Source organism: Primulina eburnea, chromosome 2 (genome assembly GCF_022965805.1).
Source record: "Primulina eburnea isolate SZY01 chromosome 2, ASM2296580v1, whole genome shotgun sequence".
In the NCBI taxonomy this organism is placed as follows: Eukaryota; Viridiplantae; Streptophyta; class Magnoliopsida; order Lamiales; family Gesneriaceae; genus Primulina; species Primulina eburnea.
The window spans coordinates 1,472,907-1,495,709 of NC_133102.1; the positions used below are offsets into that span (position 1 = coordinate 1,472,907).

Sequence of the window (22,803 nt, forward strand, 5' to 3'; positions counted from 1 at the left end):
GGGGTTTTTAAATAAATAAAATATTACTATTAATTATAAAATAATTATTATATTATGGAAAAAATACATTGTTATTAGTAAGTTTTAAATTTGGAAGTTTATTTTGTTACCACAATTGGAATTTATACAATTATTAGAGATTATAAAAGGAAGGTGAAGAATTTCTGTTACCATAATTATAGATTATAAAAGGAAGGTGAAGAATCGGTACAACGGTACAATTATATTATAGATTATAAAAGGAAGGTGAAGAATCGGAGGCCACAAATATATAAAGCTGTTAGCATAATCTTTATGGAGTAATCTGTAGCCGATGGCAAAGTCTCGAGAATTTCAAGATTTTTCCTTTTTTTTCCCCGATGCAGGGAATTACGGTAGACCCCACTGAACCTGATATTGACACGACTCCCATATTAACACGTAACTTCTTCTCCTTGGAGTTATCTACTGATGACGATTTTCACGGATTTCTTGGCACCTAAAACTCTGCGCTGATTACTTTCTTGACAGTGGGTATTTCCGTATTTTCTTGATTCTTATTATTATTTTTTGTTGAAAAGGGGAAGTTAAGGTGATTTGTTGGGGGGAAATGGTGTTCGCGATGTATGGAGTGTGGTTGCCTACTGTGCTATCAGTGCCGAAGGTCGGGAGTAATGGATCGAGGCTTTATGCTCTTCGGAGAAATGCCCATGTCAATTTTGTCTTTAAAAGCCACTCTCATTCATGTAACTTCACGTCTTTTTTTCGTTATTTGATTTTCTCTTCTTGTTTACGTCTGACTGTCTGAGTATGGGTGTTTATTAGTGAATGTGTTGTATGGCGAGGAATCTGTAGAAAAGCGAAGGTGGTGGTGTTTTGGACGTGATTCTTGATCATTTTCTTGATTTGGGTGACGGAGATTTTTATTTTTTTTACGAATTGTGTGTTATTGGCGAAAATTGGTTGTGTAGATTGCACCTCTATTATATAAATCTTTAACAAAATACGTTTTTTTTCCCAACTTAGTGCGACTGCATTATCGCCGCAGAGATCCAATATATTTCCACACAGGTTTATTTGGGTAAACTAGATCGCATGTTTTAAAATTCCCTCCCTCTGTTGAAGATTACAGTCTAGTTGATACAAACATCTACTATGATTGGTTGCAGGGAAAATTTTTGCTGGAAAGTCTTCAGATTCCTTATTCCAATCCTCTACAGCTACTGCATCAGATAAGGTCCTCGTTCCAGGCACTGAGAATGAAGAAACCTTATTCTCGACAGAGGAATCAGAGGTTGCTGAGATACTTTCAGATGATTCCCAGGCATGTCAGCTCCGTCCGTCTGCAAACCACAACCCCTTCCTCTCCATCCAGTTAACAAATTCCAAAAAGAGAGACATAGCGTAAAAGTTTAAAGTTTATGAAAAATAAATAAAACACAACTTAGAGGCAAAGTAGAAAGAGTTGCTGGAAGTCCTCTTTTATGGTTAAAAATTGGCCACTTTAATGGCAGAATACTGTAGCTTTACTGATGTATACAGGAATTAAACATTTAGGTCACAAAAGCTTCTTCTTGGTCACGGGGGGATATAATGATCGATTGATTAAATACTTCTAAGTAATAATGAGTAGCTATTGTTATCTGAAAATGTAAGTTCTCTCCAAATTCTTGCTGCTGCATCTTTTAGAAGAACTTGTAATCTTTTTATCTGCTTGGATTATATTATGGGCTTATGCTATGCGTATCCCTGCACCTGGATTTAGAATCTTTCTTAAACATCAATGGCAAATTTTTGTCTATTAATCAGTAATGTGCACTCTTGCCAGTTTTGTTTCCATTCCTGTCATCATATTTAAATCTCGTCCTTTTGTACTCAATGTCTATGCTTTAATTCTTTATTGTTATCGCTGTCGGTTTACCTCTTTAGTCTTTGATCTTTACTATGTGTGAGAAGTCTAATACATCAAGCAGATGTATTATTCAGTACCCTTGATTGCCCTTTCCTTGTGCTCTTCTTCATAGATGTCAGGTGATGTAGAAAGTTCAGAAATGGGACATGGTACCAAATTTGATGCTCGAGACAATGATATTATTGAGCAAAGTGGTAGTGAAGTTATTGCTGGGGAAGTTTCTGCATCTGATGTGGAAACGACCTCAAGTGCATCATATGAATCAATAAGTGGTGGAGATGTAGAAAGTTCAGAACTGGATGGATTATATGTTGATGCTTCAGGCCATGCTTTTGATCAAAGCCGTGGTGACGCCATCATAGGGAATGCTTCTTCGTCTGTGGCGCTTCTTGATGGAGATGCTCAGGTAGAAGTGGAAAAACTCTCAACTATATTATATGAAACGATAAGTGATGAATCCAGAAGGGTCAGAAATCGCGTTGTTCCTCCACCTGGAATTGGTCAGAATATTTATGAGATAGATTCAACATTGAGCAATTACCGTGTACATCTTGACTATCGGTGAGATTATATTCTAGATCTTCGAAGTTCGATGTTGATGTGTAAAATCTTGAATTTGATACCTAAATGTTGATGTTCTATCGGTCTGGCATGAAATAGGATTCTTCTTCTTGCTCTGCCAAAAAACAGTGTTGCCAAAGAGTAGATCTCGGAACTGCTTTTGATAGTTTATGTACTTATATTGCATAATTTATCTTTCAGATATGAGCAGTATAAAAGAAAAAGGGAAGAAATTGACAAGTATGAGGGTGGGTTGGAACAGTTTTCACGTGGTCATGAGAAATTTGGTTTTACTCGCAGGTATATCAACCCTTTGAACATTGTAGATGTTGTTTTCTTAAAGGATCCTCAGATGAGAATGTTTCTAATCGTAATTGAGTTATTTCGATGTTAATTTCCTCTCTATATGTTTTGTATGGCCAGTGAGACTGGTGTCACTTACAGGGAGTGGGCACCTGGAGCTAAGGTTAGTTCTTTTATACATCTATGTATGGGCTGATCTTATTTCTGTCACCCACCTACTAATGAACATATTATAAAAAGCTTTTTTTCCATAAACCACCGATACTTTTAAACGGATTCTCTAAGCTGTTCAGTCGTCTTCTTTTGTGGTTAATCAAAATTAATGACTCTAAAGTGACATTTGACCAAAGAATTCAATTTGTTAGCCTAGATTTTCATTGATGAACATCACAATCAAATAATTTTTTTTATGACTAACTGGGAAGTGATTCCTGTCATAAGTAGCATTTTTTAGTTTTATTATATCAAATCACTCCTCTTATTACTTTTAAAATACACCAGTTTGATGGATTATGTTTCTGTGCTTCATGAACATGTGTGATACAAGTGTGTGGAAATATTGTAACCTATAAAGACTACGTTGGCTGTTTATGACCTGGATGCTATAGAACATCAAAAATAAAACCCGAACCATTTAATTTTCATCGCCATAAGATGGCAATCACATTTCAGAGATGAGGAATACTTGAAGCATCACTGTGTCAAATGAAAATTGAGATGATTTCTTGTGAGCCTAGTATTCTTTGGACTATTCTTTCTGCGTGCAGTCTGCTACACTAATTGGAGACTTCAACAACTGGAATCCAGAAGCTGGTGTTATGTCTTGTGTGAGTATTGTTTTCCTTAACAAATATCATTTTATTATCTTTGTTATCATATATTAGTCAGCTTCTTTAAATGCCGGAGGTGATTTCAAACTCTGTTAAAATATTCAAGGCCCTGAATTTTTGACTAGATACTGATACTAACCCGAAGATTCACTTCTAAATAAAACATTAAAGAGGATTATTGCAATGACGCAAGAACACAACGGAAATTTTTTATCAATCAAATCAATAAACTTTGCAACATATATGACAGAATTCCTACAAGAGAGAATGGTCCCAGAACAGCTTACCAAATTTCTTATTACTACTTTCCTTTTTACTAGAACGAATTTGGTGTCTGGGAGATCTTTTTGCCTAATGGTGCAGATGGTTCTCCGGCTATTCCTCATGGTTCCCGAGTGAAGGTAATGACGCTTGATATGCTAAAGTAGTGATCTGTGAAAATCACATAAAGTAGGCCTATTTTCTTGTTTGTGTATATGAACCATTCCATGGTGAGATGACATAAAAAGTACTGCTATTAGAAAAATTTAAGCTCATTATGGCATCGCGTTCTGAATGGAACTCTGACAAGCCAAAGGATGTCATTTTACTTTTATTGTGTCTTGGTTCTTTATGCTTAACGCTAATTAAACTTGATGTTTTAGACTAATGAGCCCTTTTTTACTGTGTAATATGTATCAGAAATGACCACTTATTTACTGCTTGTTTATATTATGTATGACCGTATGAGCTTCTTCATTTAATCTATGAGCTGCAAAGTAAAAAATATTACAGTGGTGTTCCACAATTTATCGTAGCTTTGTGGATGTAATCTTGTAAGCGTCTGCGATTCGTTTGATTCTTTCTTATCTTCAGTTTAATTGTTCCGTATGTTGTTTCATTGCAAGTATTTCCTTCAATTACAAATTTAGTTCCTTTCCAAGTAGTTGTTTTAGATGTATCTGAAAATTGCATCATACTCTTTGTGAATCTGTACTTTATTGGCTGTGCTGTTTAAGATGTATCTCAAAATCATGCCAAATTCCTTTTGATGAATCTATACTTATTGGGCATGCACCCCTCTTTTTGAGGAGGTGATTTAAGATTTTCATCTTGCTTCATTTCTCTTCATTTCTTAGGTAAACACATCAAGGCCAAGAAATAAAGCTAATTCTTTTCTCATCCCAAATTATTATTGTTGGTAACTAAGGAACACACTTCTGACAAAAAGAGCATGCATATATTATTCTAACTGTGTAATGTAGACATTTGTGGTTGCTGACGTGTTCAATCATAAGCATTAAAGTAGATGGTATGCTTACAAGTCACTTGAGTTTCTCTGTGATGTATGTGTGTGAAATCCAGATTCGTATGGAAACTCCATCTGGCATTAAAGACTCTATTCCAGCTTGGATCAAGTTCTCAATTCAGGCTCCTAGAGAAATTCCGTATAATGGAATATATTATGATCCTCCTGAAGAGGTATTTTAGTTTCCTTGAATGTTCTTTTTTTATCTACGTCGCTGATGTTAGGATGAAATCATGAATAATAGTGGATGATCATGCAAATTGGGTAGAGAATTGTGGGATTGATTCTCTGTACCCAAGAGCTTTGACAAATACGGTTCTAGATATGAATATAAAATACATTTCATGTTATATATTGGAAGCTTCCTATTCTTCCTTTCTGCAATGGGCTCATGCTATATAGCAGTATTAGCTGATCATCACTTGTGAAATTTAAATTTTGTGGGTTACAGAATAACTATTCGCTCCTTTTTAAAAAATAAACTATTCCTCTTGTAAAGTCATTTTTTTCTCGGTCCTATCAAGTCCCAGTAGTGGGTTTATCTAGCTATTATTGATTTTCTACTCTCCTCAGGCTAATGATGTTCATCTTGATGACTTTGCAGGAAAAGTTTATTTTCACTCATCCTCGACCAAAGAAGCCCAAATCCCTCAGAATATATGAGTCTCATATTGGGATGAGTAGTAAGGTGTGCATCTCCTCTCCCTAAAGATAAGTTAAATTTTGTTATTATTATTTTTCTTTTGATAACGTTAGATTTTGTTATTTTAATTATGATTAAATTCATTGTCCCAAGGATAAGGCTCTTAGAACATGATGAATGCACATTTTTGATCGGAAATTTTTTGGATGGAGTTGATGATAAAAGTGTTTTGTTTATATATATGAGTTAAATATAACACATTAAGAATACTGTGTGTGGGCAGTGTTAGGTAGCTTCTTTAAAGGTGAGGGGCATTAAATAAGAACAAAAATTGTGTAGAATGCATCCACAAATCGTTTCATGAGCTGACTCTGATATGAAACCTACCTAGGAGTTTAAACTAATTTAAGGTGATGATATTATATAATGTAGAACTCGTCTGATAACGTACTTCAGTTTCCTCTATGATGTGACAATCAGGATTTAATGTTTTACACAAATTTTGTCATGATTTTTCCATAAATCGGACACCTTAACAGAACAGAGCTCATATATTTATTTAACATATACATATTCTGATACAGTAATGCATATTTCCAAAATTTTGTGCATGTTATCAAACACATTATGTCTAAAGCAAGAAAACACATGTTCAGGCCATTTTAGGTCCATGGGCTGGTCAAATCAAAATACACATGACATCGATATTAATAGTCATCATAGATATATTGTAACTGCTATAACTTCCAAAGTTCAATGTCTTCAATTCAAACTTGACTCCACATCTCCCTTCTACCGCTGAGGACCTTCCTCCTCTGACGTGTTATCTGGAATTAATCAATACAGCTACAGCTATCTTGGACCGTGTAGGTTCTATCAATATCGCACAAACCTTAATATTCGAATTTCCTTTGTGTGAATTTAATTCTAAAAATGCTGAAGAAACACCTCACTCGTGCTTCTATATCACCTAGCACGTGGCCCCAAAATTTCAGATTTCTATGACAAACAGACTCGCGACATTCAAACTTCTGGACGGATGAGACAGACAAGAAGCTGTATGGGGAGCTTTGTCTGTTCAAGCCATAGCTAGACTTCATAATTCATGGTTGGATGGATGGGATGGTGAAGCTGGCGTCTCATCAATTGTGCCTAACATCTTTTCAATGTTTTTTTTTATTTCGGTTCATTTCTACCCTCTCTCACATCATAAAAACACATTCTAAACATTTCTAAATACATCCGTAATAATAACTGAAAATATTCTCAGATTTACTCTTATCAATTTTTTTCTGGGATTACAGAATGAAGAGTTATTATGGGATAAACTGTTCCTACCATTGTGTGATCATTACCTGTCAGCACGGGAAATCAACCAATATTATTAACTCAAACATAATGTGTTTGTGTTGGTGAAGTGACTCTCCATCTAGTTAACCGTATTCAAGGAGCTAAGATTCTTTCTTTTTGCTGTTGGCCAATTGTTAGCCTTCCGTCTTAATGGGATGACCAATCGGTGAGTGGATATATGTGCAAAAAGATACCATTGATTCTAAATTAGCAATGGGAAAAAATCTGCATAACCCTGCCTAAGAAAAGCTACAAGTAGTGTAAAGGTTCACATTTTATTTCTAAACCAATCTAATTTTTAGGCAGGACATTATGGTCATTGACATATACAAATTGTGGAATGTTAATTTATGGATCTCTTCATTTCACATTGTCCACAAAAGTAACTGCTGAAACAATCTAAAGCTCTCAATGATGGGCAGACGTTTTCTCAGCAATTGTACTTTATTTCTGTGTTGTTGGTCAAATTTTTAGCAGTTGACTAATCATTGACTTCAGATAAGTCTCATTATACTCTTGACCTTTAATGCAGGAGCCTGTTATCAACACCTATGCTAACTTTAGAGATGAAGTGCTTCCTCGAATCAAAAGGCTTGGTTATAATGCTGTTCAGATAATGGCAATTCAAGAGCACTCATATTATGCCAGCTTTGGGTAATCCATTTTGCCTTTGTTATTATACTCTAAAGCTAATGCATTAAAACAAAATGGTTTTGTACCTGAAAAGTTTTGTACATTCCTTTCTAGTTTACAATTCCTTTTTTTCCTCTCTTTTATGCTTTTGAAAAAATGATGTTTTATTCGTTTTGCATCAGTTACCACGTCACAAATTTCTTTGCACCAAGCAGCCGTTTTGGCACTCCGGAGGATCTCAAATCATTAATAGATAAAGCTCATGAGTTAGGTCTCGTAGTTCTCATGGACATTGTTCACAGGTACTGTTCAATTTTTAGTGCAAAATTTACTTATCTGGCCTGTGTTGGTATGCAGTCAAAACTTGTAGTGTTTTGTTTGTCTGAGAGTTCTGTTTAACGTGGAACTCATTTCATGAAAAATTCGTTGGATATGGTTATAAATTTTAGCAGTCCAGATATCTCTTCCTTTTGTGTGCATGCTAATGTGTATCTGAACCATGCTACTTTTTTAGGTTACCTGCAATAGTCATATTATAATTATTTCTTACTACCCTTTTTTCTCCTTTTCATCATTCTCTGATTTTTTTCTTTCCTTTTGATCTGAAGTCTTCTAGTTAAACAAAATATGGTGATTGAGAGAATTATGTAGCTTAAGGGCATATCCACTATGGATATGGCTATCTTGTGACTTATAAATCAATTAAGAAGTGACAATTTTTTTTGTCAGTTCAGTTGGTACTGGAGAATGATCGCCGTTAATTTTATCTGAGATTGCATTCTGATATCAGATATATGGAATAATTTGAGTGTTATTTTTGGATCTTGAATAGCTTATATATGAACACGGCATTGCACCGCGTACTACTACCAGAAGATACCAAGTTATCAAGTACTTGTTCATTTGAGATAATGGCCAAATATTGTAAGTAAGTACAGATTTACTATGGTGTACATCTGGACAGGGAGCCTAAGTTTATTAATTGGTAAAAAAAACCATGTAAGCAAGATAGCAGCAGATGATATGCAGCCCAAGCATCATTTTAATATTTTATGTAAAATTGTCTTGAGATCTAGCATAATCTCATTGTCTCCCATGTGCCAACAAGGTTATTGTTCTCTGTTGTAGCTGAAAAATGATGTCTCTTGCTTTTATTACATCTTGACTGGTTCGAAATAGATATGAGTTCGTCCTCGAATAATTTAACATTTAAAAGAGAGTGACCGGGTGAGTATAATTAATTTGGAAATGGGTTGATTTATCTAGATCGAGCAGTGTGCAGGTCATCTGGGATTATGAATGAAGCTGTGTGATGGTTGACGGACGTTTGTTTGTGTTAATAGTTTTTATGCTAGTTTTACAGCTATTGTAACTTTTTATTTACTATAAAAATGCAAGCTCTATTATTTCCCCCGTGGTATGGCTATCGACATTGCTATTTACCTAACCTGAGTGTAAATTTGTAATGTAGATAGAAATCCACTTTGATATCAATTAAATAACGGGTTACCTTCAAATATCCTATTATGCAGCCATGCATCAAATAACACTTTGGATGGACTAAACATGTTTGATGGTACTGATGCCTGTTATTTCCACTCTGGAGCGAGGGGTTATCATTGGATGTGGGACTCTCGACTTTTTAATTATGGACACTGGGAAGTAAGTAGTTTCTTGACATCCAGAATATAGATTTTATCTTTCCATTTTGAGTTTGTCCTTTTTGTTGTATCAACTATTCCTATTCTTTTGCTGGTAGGTGCTGAGGTTTCTTCTTTCCAATGCAAGATGGTGGTTGGATGAGTACAAGTTCGATGGTTTCAGATTCGATGGTGTAACCTCAATGATGTACACTCACCACGGCTTGCAGGTACTATCTTGGCTAGGGCAACCACGTCTACACAGTTGTCAAATGCACAAAAAATGTGTCGCATTCTGCCTTTGATCAGGCATGATACTCCTCTTCACATGGGTGATAAATTGGCTGAACCTTAGGTTTCTTTTTGAAATGTGAGGGCCTCTAGAAAGGAGTGCCTCCTATGAGGGTAGCATACAATTTTCTTAGAGGGAAAATTGTGGTTGTGATAGTGAATCTCCTGTCACTCATCTTCTCGAGATCCATTTCAGTTTCTAGTGGTCTATGCTGCAATACCCGTGTTATTTCTTCTCCCATCTCATCCTTTTCCTTCTCTATTGTTTTTCTTTCCTATTTTCTTCCCTTCTTCCCTTCATTCTTGCTTTTCCTTGCTAGCCAGACTCACATGTGGATTCCACTAGGGTACATGGGATTGTCTTTCACCTCTGGTTTATCTTCTTGTGAAAGAATGTGTTATTTCAAATTTTGAGTTCCAAATTCTTTACATGATGCTTTGTAACTCTATTTTTAGTTTAGTTTTATTAATAAATTTTATTTGACAATGGAGTTGGCTCTTTAGTGCTAAATTTACTGGAAATCAAACTTATATTTTTTCTATATTTAATTTAAATTAAATTTACCAGGTACAGGAACATGCACATCTATTTGAATCCTTTAAAAATGTTGGTGCCTCACCTTCTGCCTTAGTTCCCAGATACCCGTGCACCTCGAGCCTTTATTATATATGATGGATGATAAGTATGTGGAGCAGGTTTTTTGCTTCCCAAATGCATCATTCAATTTCAATCCTTCTAGGTTTAAATTCTTGTTACTGATTGGGCATGAGACAACCAAGTACACAGCAATTGTGATTCCACTCATTTCATGATTGATTGTGCTACCCTTAGCTGATTTGGATCTGGTTCAATTTGTCCTGATTAGAATTTTATCCTTTCACATGATGTATCAGATATCCTCCTCTTACAATTATATTTATTTTCTAATAGGTTACATTCACCGGGAACTACAATGAATACTTTGGCTTTTCAACTGATGTTGATGCAATGGTTTATTTGATGCTGGTTAATGATCTCATTCATGCACTATTCCCTGAAGCTATAACCATTGGTGAAGATGTAAGTACGCTGCACCAACTAAAAATTGTTCACTATGCATGAAAATTGCAGGTGGACCGTAGATCTTGAAATATATGGAAAAAGTAAAGTGCTAAAAGAGAAGGGAAGGCACTAGATTTATAGTAGTTTTGCTACAATAAGCCTATGTTCCCTGCCCTAGCTCTCGGCTCGGTTGGGAGATGACACCCATTACTTTTGAGATTTGCACGAACCCTTGCTGTAGTGCTTAGAGATCTTCCGTTTTAATATAGGAAAAATGTAAGTATAATTTGCCAAACCGTCTTTAAAGAAAATTTAATGGCTTTCAGGTCAGTGGCATGCCAACTTTCTGTATTCCTGTTCAAGATGGAGGTGTTGGATTTGACTATCGTCTTCATATGGCAGTTGCTGATAAATGGATTGAGATTCTCAAGTATGTGACCATTAATCTCCATTTATTTACTATCTAAAGTATAGAATTGGCTGAAGTTTTTGGAAATAATGTTTGTTTTTTAAAAGACTAGATATCCATGGCATACTCTTTTGTATCTTTTAATTTTATCTGATCAAGAGAGAGTTGAGTTAGTGGATGGTGTGGGAGTGATTCTCAACTTTGCTTACCAAGTAAATCAGGAATGTTGTCGGGATAATTTTTTAGATCTAAGACGATAATGTTTTAACAATAAGTTGAGAAAAATGTCAATTTTATTAGAAGTTCCTATAAAAATGTTCGCAGAAGCATAGGAAACTAGAAGCTAAACCATGCCAATTTCAGTTTTCTTCTAAATTTGGCTCTGAGTGTATTTCAACTTCATCTTTGTGCGATGTGTAACTTTATATGTTTAGGTGAATGCATCAGTGCATCTTATGTCCTTGTTAAATAGCAGTTGATCTGGAAACTTATTATGTGTTAGTCATCATGTTGGTAATTTATTAAGTTACATCTTTTGATGCGATGCAGGAAACGGGACGAGGATTGGCAAATGGGTGATATAGTGTACAGTCTCACTAATCGAAGATGGAAAGAAAAGTGTATTGTCTATGCAGAAAGTCATGACCAAGCTCTGGTCGGTGATAAAACTATAGCCTTCTGGTTGATGGATAAGGTAATGGGTTCCCCTAACTTATTCTCCTGCCGCCAAAGAGGCGGACTTAATGTGTAAAATGTGAATAATAGTCAATTCAAACTAGTTACAAAATCTAGACAACTTTTTCTGCAATTTACAGGACTTTAATTAGTAGTATTGATATAACATTTTAGTAAGACTTTTCTTTGGCCTAGGGATGACCTCAAACCTACAAGGCAGCCTCATGGCCTTCACCCTCAACAATTCTTTATTAGTAACCATGCTACAGAAAAAGTGATAGGCCATCCCTTTTGTATTTGCGGAAACTCCGTCTTTTCCACTTGTGTAAGAGAAGCTCTGATTAGATTATGCTACTTGCTTTGTCAATTTTCATCATTTTACTTTTCAATAAACCATTGAAATATTTTGAGTAGAAGACTATCATAAGGAAATAATGCAAAAACTGTATAAACAGTAAATATCACACAAGGGCTTTGATTATTAGATTGTTCATGCTTTTCCTTCGTATTTACACTGATGACAAATGGAAGGAAACATTTCATTTCTCAAATTTATGATCTAAATGAGAATATAGTTAATACTATGCAAGTCATTGGAATATTCACTTTAAGCTTATTATTATTTTTTTCCATCTAAATCTCAGGATATGTATGACTTCATGGCTTTAGATAGACCATCCACTCCTTTGATCGATCGTGGACTGGCATTACACAAGATGATCAGATTAATCACGATGGGATTGGGTGGAGAAGGATATCTGAATTTCATGGGGAATGAATTTGGACATCCTGGTATATTTATGTGATTTCTTGTATAGAGATGCCATTTCAAGTTTTAGCTATTTAACATAATCACACCTGTAAATAACACTCAAGCATGCCATCATGCCATTCTTTTCTCCTTTTATCAGAGTGGATAGATTTTCCAAGAGGAGAACAAAACCTTCCTGATGGCCGAATAATTCCCGGAAATAATTATAGTTACGACAAGTGTCGCCGTAGATTCGATCTGGTAAGTTTTTGCTTCGGCTTATGATTTTTAATTTGGGGAGGGATATCCTGATGCACCGGCCCTCCTTTTGTATGTTCCTTTATCATTAGACGGGTGTTACACTGGTTTCAATGAAAATTATTAAAGCAGAATTTGTAGACCTTTAGAAATAGATTTCAGAGGTGAAATATATTGTATGAATGGAGTTTTCACTTTTCCAAGAGAAATTCTCTGTTAATTTGCCCTTGCTAGTGCTAGTGCACCAACAAAGAAAATATTTCAGTATAACTAACTCATGTCCTCTCTTTCCTCTAATATTCCTTCTTCCCCCCTTGCCCCACGTGATCTCCTATTGAACCTTGGGCCTTCTAGTGTATACAAATTTTATATTGGGCCTGGAATTATCATCAAGGTCCCTAACAACAGGTGCTTAAAGGAATGACATTCTGCTGGATACTAACTAATGTAAAAAGGTGGTTGAGCTGAATCATGAATAATACTAGACATTCTGGATGACATCCTGCTGAATACTAACTAATGTAAAGTTATTTGTTCTATCATTTAATAGTTGATAAATAATGGTAGAGTAGTATTTTGGACAGATGGAAATTCTTCTTTACCAATTTATCTGTCCATCACTGGGTTCTTCTTTACCAATTTAGCTGTCCATCACGGGTCGGTTAGATAAAGTTGGAAACATTTTGTGACTTGATTTTAAGTGAACTACTGATTCAATAAAATGACAAAGAATTGTTAAAGCCTAAGCTGTATTATTATTTTACTTTGGCCACATTCTTCCTGCAGCAAAAATTTGTTGGGTGGATACTAGAATATTTACTCTGATGACTCTGGAAATCATATTGAGTGATTTTTTAAATTGTGTAATTATATCTCATCTGCAAAATGCGTGTCTAGGGTGATGCTGATTACTTGAGATATCATGGACTACAAGAATTTGACCAGGCAATGCAGCATGTTGAAGAAAAATATGGAGTATGTATTTTATTTACTTATCTTCTGACTTATTATGATCTGACTGAAACTAATACTTAATATATTGCATGAAAAATTTCGGTGAGAGAGGGGGCATTTTATGATTTGGGATATTGCAGTACTAAGTTATATGCCAATAATTTTCCTATACATGTCATAGCAAGCCTCAACTACATGAGTTCTGTTAGTCTCTGTCCTCCAATATTCATTGGTTTTGTTCTCCTAGTTGAAGCCTTAATTTTAAATGCATGCATCATCTAGTTGAACTGAACTATCGAGTCATTGACATATTTGGACAATTGAAAAGAACTTGTGGTTCAACTTGAGCATTGAGCACTCTGCATTTGTGTAGATCGATAAATTATTCCTATATAATCGCAGTGAAAATAAAATTGTTATATGATTCTGCAGTTCATGACTTCAGAGCATCAGTATATTTCACGAAAGGATGAAGGAGATAAAATAATTGTATTTGAAAGGGGGGACTTGGTCTTTGTTTTTAACTTCCATTGGAACAGCAGTTATTCTGACTATCGGGTTGGCTGCTTAAAGGAAGGGAAATATAAGGTACATTAGTGTGATTCTTTTTCCTTTGATGCTGGGGAAAAATTGCCTTGATAAAGTAGTAATGTGGTTTACAATTAATCTATAGCATATGCCTCCGCAAAAGCAAGGCAAGTGATACCAGACTTTTAAATGAGTAAAAAATCTGTGTTATTCAGCTTATACAAAATCGGTATGGTCTTTTTTCTACCGGACTCAAATTTGGGAAGGTCTATTTGGCTTCTCAAATTGGTCTTTGTCAAGATACTGGAGTCTTCTTGGAACCCATCGTTTTGACTAGTTCGATTCTTCATTTATACAAGAAATGTCAGAGTTGACCCGTGAAAGAGTTGTGTCGTGTGTATTTTGCTATGATCTCTTAATATTTGTATAAACATTTGATTGGTGGTTGATGACTTGATGTTCTGGTTTTTGAATGTTGTCTTTATATATCTTTCTGTATCTTTTTGCTGGAAATTGGTACATTTATTTTATAAAACCACTTCGGCCATTTTGCAGGTAGTTTTGGATACCGACGATCCACTTTTTGGAGGCTACGGCAGAATTAGTCACGAGGCCGAGCATTTTACCACTGTAAGTTCATAAATTAAAGATATATCATCAAGGTATCAGTATTTTTAAGTGTATCTTTTACAGTGGCTTCATCTCAGTAGTTGGAGTTGGCTACATAATAAATTTAAACCCCACGTTCCACAATAAAAGAAATAAATTTAATTGTTTGCTGATATAACAGGAACGATTGTACGACGGACGACCACATTCATTTTTGGTCTATGCACCTTGTAGAACTGCAGTGGTTTATGCCCTAGTTGATAGTGGGATGGAAACAAGTGTCGGATGAATGAATAAAAGATGCAATGGACATAGAGAGAGGTGGTAAGATGTGGTAGTCGGTGTCATTTTATTGTTTTTATGTTTGTTAGCATAGGACGCCAGACGGGTAGATTCTTGTTATTTCTATTTACAATTAATGATGCTTTCGCTGAAACGTTGACCGGTAATCTGTATCTGTACAGAACTCAATCTATGCGAATCAATTATGCATATTGTGCGTGCAGTATGCAAAATGGACTTGAGACTTTAAATCCCATGAGTAAGCACTTCTTTTCCTTGTGAAGTTTTGTTCTTTTTTCCCATTTAGATTAGATAGAAATGAATTTTCCGAGTTCTATTGTTTTGGTTCTTTTTTATTATTAGTTTAGTTTAAAAAAAGTTGCCTAATGTTCACTTGTGAAATTCATTAAAAATGCTAATTTTTTTGTTTAAAAATGCTTTTTCTTAGATGATTCTTTAAAAATTTACTTTAACATCATTGCATTTCACTCAAAAAGAAAGTACTAAATATAAAATTATATTTCATTTTAAAATTGAATACATGTGCAGTATCGCCAGCTAAAGATCTGCTAGCAATTAGCATGTTTTAATATATATATGGGCAACGTGGTTAATGTCATATTTAGGGTTGACAAAATCTTTCAAAATCCTGACTCATCCTAAATTCCGTCATTTTCTTATCTCGAAAATATCTCTATTGGTAATTTTCTCGACCAAAATTTTCGAGATTTTTTCCATCCTGATCAATGTCGGTAGAGGGAGATGGCATATATAATTCAAATAAAATTACATTTGATGAGCAATTTATTGATGTCAAATAGTTTTTATTCATAAAATATTATTTGTTTATGTTTTTATATTTAAAATCTAAACATTTTTAGACTAAGAGAATAATGATTGATGTCAAAGAGATCTTGAAAATATTATGTGGGGAACGATTTAATTTAGTATGCTAATTTTTTGTTGGACTTGTTTGGATTAACAATAAGCTGGTTTAGTTTATTTATAATGTATCAGGAAGATGATTTAATTTTTCATTGTTACGTACATTGTTTGTGTTCATCGAAACTTAAAAATTGATATGTTTTATCTAGATTTAACAGGTTAAAAATATTTTTATCATGGAATTTTCTCCTTACCCGAGTTCCCCTCGGGACCTCGAATATTCAGGATCCCGAAAATTCTGGTTCTGACACTTGTCGAGTATGATATCGAAATAACAATAGATTCTCAATTTTTATCTTCGATAGGAGGATTACGGGACGAGTCATGCTCGATCTCTCAAATCACAATTCCAACAGTTATATTAACGTATACTTGGTCAAGTTCTGGACTTGACTCTGTTTCCCATTTGATTCTCCGAGGCGATCCGTTCTCTCTTTCAGCTTTATATCCACTTTTCAATTACTTTATGGAGGATAAACCATCATTACTTATGAATTTAAATTAAATAAAATCTCAAATATTTTCCACTTTAACACGTCTGGTGACTGTCGGCAGTCTTGTTCACACAAACGTCTATATTTATACCAATATCTTTAAACTAGAATGTTGTATTAATTTTTTTCTTTTTTGTAAACATGTTTATTTTTATCAATTACAAATACAAATAAATTTTATATAATATTTATTTGAAGATATTTTAGGTATTTGGCATAAGTTGATATAGTCTTTATATTATTTATATGTGTTATATTCATCGTTGTATAATTATCACGTAAATTATTCTAGAGATTTAATTAATTTTTCAAATAATATATTTTTGTGAATTTTATAGATTTTTATTGACTTTCATAAAATCTCACTGATTTGCAAACTGAATTACACGGGCTCAGACAGAAAATACTTTTGTCAATACATATCCAAAATTGTGTTCGGGCTCGAAATATATGTGTCGGAATTTCGACTTTCGAGTTTTTTTTGAGCTCAAGTATATTGATATATACACAAGTTGAGTTCGATATGGATTACTCAATCGAGCTCAAGTAAACGAAATTTTTAAATCGAATGGAGTTAAATTATTACGATACTCGAACTCGACTCGAATCGTTTGTAGCTTCATAGTGAATCACTGTAAATTTTGTATATTATTGTGTGTACTTTTCTTCAACTTTTATTTAATTAAAACTGATGATAATTCTTAGCATCACCCTCTAGTATATATGATTACAATTTACAACGTCCTCTAACTATCATATATTAAAAAGTGATTACTTGTAATTCACGAAATTTTTACTAGATCATTTATGGATCAATCTTGTGATATAAAAATATTTTATTTTTTATATCGAAATATTCTTTTTTATTTTAAATATAGATGAGATCGAAATATCTAAATACATATGTCTTACATTAGACATATTTCTTGTAATAATTTTATTCACTTAGGCATAGTTTGGTACATGAGATAAGGGAGGGATTGATAAATAATCTTCATTATCCCATGTTTGGTATATTTTTAAAAAGCTCATGATAATATCATGTGCCCTTGATAAATAATTTTTTAGAAGGATAAAATATCCCTTCTATTAGGTGTGATAATTTTTATTTAAGGATAAATTACACTACAAATGACTTAATTACCCTCAATTTATAAACGATTTTTATAAATATATGCTAGTAGGTAGAAATTAAAATCAAATAAATATTTTTATTTATTTTTATATATTATATAATATGATATTTATATAAATGAATTCGAGATAATTATATAAATAATTTTTATAAATCTTAATAAAATGATTAGTATCACCTGATTAACATTAAAAATTGATATTTTACTTGACTCACAAAATCAAGGGCTCAATTATCATATTATATAATATATAAAATTAGGTAAAAATAAATAAATCATACAAGCACTATTGGCGTATGAGTAAATAAAAATATAAAATCAAACAACTAACTTTGAAATTATAAATTTTATTATGATAATGTTAATTTTGTCATTATAATCTAATATATAAATTTAATCACTCTTATTAAAATCATATCAAATATTAAATATAATATCTTACATCTTATTTATCCTTATATTATATATCATATGTTTATCTTATCATATATACCAAGCGATGCCTTGATCGAGTTTTAGACTAAATTCATTTTTCTATTCGATAATTTATCTAATTATTTTGCATGAGCTGATAGAAATTGGAAGCGAAGGGGAACCCCGAATCATAATTCCTTGAGCGAAAACAGAAGAGAGAGAAAAAGAAGCCCACCTAGAAAATCAAGCATAAAGAGGAAGAAAGGAGAAGAAATCAAGAAAGAAGAAGTTTTCAGTGCAAGAAAATCATCAGAGATAGAACAAAGATGCAGACTCCAAGAACGCTAGAAAACCAGTTGTCTGTGACCCAGTCAGGGCCGAACTCGGGAAACCTGAGTTTCAGCGGCACTTCCGCAAGAGAAGACGAGGAAATGTCGATTTCCGCCCTATCTACTTTCAGGGCTAAGGAGGAAGAGATTGAGAAGAGGAAGATGGAGGTTAAGGAGAAAGTCCAGGCTCAGCTTGGCCGTATTGAAGAAGAAACAAGGCGTCTGGCTACTATTCGTGAGGTATGTTTCTTGATTCTTGTCGGGGTCTGTTGCGACTTTTAAGTATCGGATTTATAACCAAGAAAATTGGTGTTTGATTTAGATTTCTGTTTTGATTTTTGTCTTCTTTCTTTTCACGAGTGGTAGAATTTCTCTCTGTGAATTTAAGGTTGTCGATCTTCTAAGGGGAAGCCAATTTCTCATTACATTTTACTCCCATTTTCACGGGTTTCTGTCTCATTGGCGTGAAAAGGTCGTTGTTTGGTGTCATCCAATATTAGGACTAGGGTTTTGTGGAATTCAGTGACCTAGTTAATTATTTTATTTTCATATCTAATCTTGTCTATGGAATTGATCGAGTTCGGGGATCGGAATTAAAATTTACTCACGGGAAAGCTCGATTTCTGCTGTACTTTTCTTGATTTTGTTTAAGTTTGTGTAAATTAATGTGATTATGGTTATGAATTGTATCAAGTTAATCATTATTATTTTTCTGTAAAGACTCCCTCTTCTATCTCCTCTTACATTCTTCTTCTTTCCCTTCCATCCTACCTCCATGCTCCTGTTTTTTTCCCGACCAACAATAAATTCATGTAACAATATTCATTTCTAATACCCTAGACCATTACATTTAACATCAGATAGGTGTTATACGATGTCTATTCAACGCTGTCTCTCGTCGAAACAAACAATTGTTTAGCCAATGATGGATTGCGCGCCACGGAATGGATCAAAGAACTGAAGACGTTTCCAATACCGACAGCAGCTCCCGCTAAAGCAATTGTAGCAGCTCCGGCACCCATTGATTTTGCACCTTGAAAGCTTCAGGAATGAAATACTTAATACCTCACAACTGGATCAATGGCTGGCCTTAGGACTCTCTTTCTGAGTTATTCCAGCTTCTTTATGATTTCGTGCCGCGGTGAACAAAAAAAGAGGGCCGTCTCGGCGCTGGCTGTAATGGACTCTTGGATTGCCAATTTGTACAAATCTTTCCATTTTCCAAGTCGATACGATGCATAACTCAACGGTGTTCTTACAGTCATCCATGGAACAACCAAAGAAAGAAAGCCATTTCTAACCCAAATTAGTTGGTCAGCAAACCAGTAAATATTTTGATAATATGAAATCACCATTACCCCCACCCTTTGAATATTGAAGGTGGCCTCAAGAATTTGGTAGTAGGTAATTGGTTTCCAATTCTGCCGAATTACTTCCATATCTGACGAAGGAAATTTGGAATGTTGGCTGGAAGTGCAGAGAGGAGGGGCAGTTGATACGTAGATGTAGTTCAATTTCATCACATATTCATCTAAAGATTTAATTGCTGCCAGATATTTCATATCTAGATACATCGACAAAAAAGAACTCAAATGTGTTAACTAGGCTTTTAATTCGTTTTATCCCTGGTAGAATGGAAGATTCATATGTGCAACTTCGATTATTACTGCTCAAGTGTTGATTCTTACATGATAATTGGCCATAGAAGCTCTTTTATGAGGGTTCAGAAGATGCAACATTGCATAAGTACTTCGATAGTCACATAATTTTCAAGTTTTCTGATTTATAAACATGCAACACCGATACTCTGAAGTTGATCATGAACGCAGATGCTCACAAATTTTCTCATATTCATGTCTTTTCTCCCTCTCTTTTGATCTGTATTATACTTTTCTTTCTCCCCCTTCAAAATTTTCTGCATTTTTTCTATATTTTTTGATTACTTACTCGGATGTATCATGGGAATTTCCACTCCCAATACTGTGTTGTACCTTCACCACAGTGTTGTTTCACATGGCGTGTCTTTTGAATTCTAATAGTGGAATTTGTCAGTTTATCCTTGTTTAACATTAGCTTAGAGTTACGTAAATATAGGGCAACATCAAAAAAATTATTTTTAGGAACATTCACGTGCCATGTATAGCAGAATCGAAAGTTGAAATATGCATGAATGTTCCATCTCATTCTGAACCAAAGTGTGTGGATTGTCAGGAGTTAGATGGACTGGCGGATCCAATGAGGAAGGAAATCTCATTTGTTCGCAAGAAAATCGATGCAATCGACAAGGAGCTAAAACCACTTGGGCAGACTTGCCAAAAGAAGGTGAAAGCAACATCAATCTTTTAATCCTCAAGAATACTACTTGGGGAAAATGATATGCGAGAACTTATTTAGCATTCTAAAAACAAAGGGGGTTATCAATTTTTTTCAGGAGAAAGAGTACAAAGAAGCTCTTGAAGCCGTCAATGAAAAGAACAAAGAAAAAGTACAGCTCATTACAAGATTGATGGAGGTAAGAACAAGCTGAATTTGGGAACTGAAGATTTATCATTGTTTCGGTTTTCAACTTAAGTTAACATTTAATCGAAGAATATTGTATTCATGTAAACTTTTGTCAATAATAACACAGCTGGTAGGCGAAAGCGAGAAGTCGAGGATGAAGAAATTGGAAGAGCTGAACAAGAACGTAGAAACGATGAACATAGCTTAATTTCAATGTCTGATTAGGTCGCTTAGGTTGATGTCAGCATCTTAGTAGTCCCCTCTGATGTATTTAAGGACGATGTTTTCCATTACATATCAAGTTGTTTGGGGTTTGTTTATCTGTGTTATGTGGTTTGTCATGTTGTGAATTAGTGTTCGATGAATTGAACTTTCTGATTGAGGAAATTTCCTCAAGACATGTTTGTATCGAGAACGAGTCTATTTTAAGTTTCAAATCTTTTTTTAGGCATTAAATGGATGACTTTCTATTGTGCCAACTTGTTTTATAATATGATATGATGGGTGGCAGAATAGCGCATGTTGAACCAAATGTGTTGTAGGATTTGTGCTGATCAAAATGACAGTAAATTTTTACCCCTTTACTCCATATTCTGTTAGTTATGCTGTCTGAATTAATTTGTTAGGAAGGTAGCTTAGCATTGGATTCCGATAAAGAATGCCCTTTTTTCTTTGAACTGGCATCCAAAGTTAAGTATCTTGTGCACCTTTTGTTTTAGTCTCACTTTCTGACCTTTTATTGTGCTCCAGATTATGTTTCTTCTTCTTCTTCTTTTTCGTTTGCCTTCAATTATTAAATCATTTGATTCGTTTATTGAAAAACAATCAAGTGAGTACAAACAATGGAGAGAAAAATGATCATGTTCCATTTCTTTGTTTAATTAATTAATTGTCATGACAGTCTATCTACCTCATTGAACTTGAAATGAAAGGTCAACCACCGATCATTGGTGACTTACCCACCCCCATATGAAAAATTAAATGGAATGTCAAATACTCCATCCGCCTACAATATATAGGCTTCTTGTTTTCACACAAATTTTTAAAAAAATCTGCTTTGAGACCTTCAATTTTTTCCTATCTCCGTCGGCACACAAATTTTCTAATGTTACTAAGTAAGAATAAAAATTATGGTATTTTTAGTAAAATTAAATTCAGCGTCAAACTCATAAATTGAAGATTTTTTTGAGTTTTTTTTTTTTTTTTTACCATTTAAATATACTAGGGAAAGCCCATGCGGTTAATAACATCCTACATCCCTTGATACTTCATACGTTAACGACATGTATTGTTTTGTCGCTTTTCTAACACAAATATTGGATTTGTTTTCTTCAAGTTTTGTTGGTTCCTGCCAACATTACCCGTGGTAATTTTTTTTCTCCGTTTAGTATACCTTTCTACGTGATCAATAAATAAAAATTAATGGGTGGTATGGTGTGAGTGACATTAATAACTTAATGCGTTTTGATTTTCTTACAAAAAATGTTGAAAATAGAAATCAATAGTTATGTAGAATTTCATATTTTTAAGAAAATTCCACATATGAAGAAATACTATTTATAGTTTTTCGACATTGTCTTTTAGGAAATAATTTTGGTTCATAAAAAGAATTGTAAATCGTTGTTAATAATTTTTTAAAAAAAAAACAGGTTTTATATAATTTAGTACACACCATAAAACAAAATAAAATCAAGGTATCCTATGTGATGGAGGTGGTCGCCGACCTAAAATTAGTAAATTCCCGACGAGCTCTGAGTATGCGCTATTAAGAGCACCTCCAATGGGAGGTTTATTCTTATATATATCTTCATTTTTCAACCATAAAAAAAAAATTTGAACCCACTACCTCGGGTTCATGGTACGTCAAAAATAAGAATTTGGTTGTTTTTTAAATGAAGGTGAGAGGAGAGGTGTGATTGGATAGTGAGATCAAGAAAAAGTTGTTTTTGGGGGATTTATGATTATGGGTGCAGAATTTTAAAAATAGTGGATTTTTAACTTTTGATCGGACGAAATGTGACAAAAATGGACCCATTTTTTGAACT

The 22,803-nt window shown here is 34.1% G+C and overlaps 2 protein-coding genes across 10 annotated transcripts; both read left to right on the forward strand.

Annotated features, from left to right (window-relative positions):
• Positions 1 to 233: 233 nt before the first annotated feature.
• LOC140817409 (1,4-alpha-glucan-branching enzyme 2-2, chloroplastic/amyloplastic-like) lies at positions 234 to 18,232 on the forward strand. 9 transcript variants are annotated; one of them, XR_012114761.1, is made up of 26 exons: positions 234 to 420; positions 561 to 725; positions 1,006 to 1,050; positions 1,149 to 1,303; positions 2,004 to 2,452; positions 2,654 to 2,752; positions 2,876 to 2,918; positions 3,523 to 3,582; positions 3,906 to 3,986; positions 4,930 to 5,046; positions 5,478 to 5,561; positions 7,399 to 7,520; positions 7,682 to 7,801; positions 9,032 to 9,161; positions 9,259 to 9,369; positions 10,362 to 10,490; positions 10,799 to 10,902; positions 11,431 to 11,575; positions 12,201 to 12,348; positions 12,468 to 12,568; positions 13,463 to 13,540; positions 13,952 to 14,107; positions 14,603 to 14,677; positions 14,838 to 14,977; positions 15,121 to 15,197; positions 18,089 to 18,232. XR_012114761.1 is itself a non-coding variant. In XM_073177089.1 (25 exons), the coding sequence occupies exons 1-24, from the start codon at positions 360 to 362 to the stop codon at positions 14,943 to 14,945; spliced, it is 2,886 nt and encodes a 961-aa protein (XP_073033190.1). In that variant the 5' UTR covers positions 234 to 359; the 3' UTR covers positions 14,946 to 14,977; positions 15,121 to 15,221. The 9 variants fall into 9 exon arrangements, 7 of the variants coding, with proteins under 7 accessions (XP_073033190.1, XP_073033182.1, XP_073033199.1 ...); XR_012114758.1 differs by having other exon boundaries at positions 14,838 to 15,197; XM_073177089.1 differs by lacking the exon at positions 18,089 to 18,232 and having other exon boundaries at positions 15,121 to 15,221.
• A 20-nt stretch (positions 18,233 to 18,252) lies between these two features.
• On the forward strand, positions 18,253 to 21,198 carry LOC140817459 (uncharacterized). The gene is made up of 4 exons (XM_073177155.1): positions 18,253 to 18,496; positions 20,468 to 20,578; positions 20,688 to 20,768; positions 20,886 to 21,198. The coding sequence occupies exons 1-4, from the start codon at positions 18,254 to 18,256 to the stop codon at positions 20,964 to 20,966; spliced, it is 516 nt and encodes a 171-aa protein (XP_073033256.1). The 5' UTR covers position 18,253; the 3' UTR covers positions 20,967 to 21,198.
• The last annotated feature ends 1,605 nt before the right edge of the window (positions 21,199 to 22,803 follow it).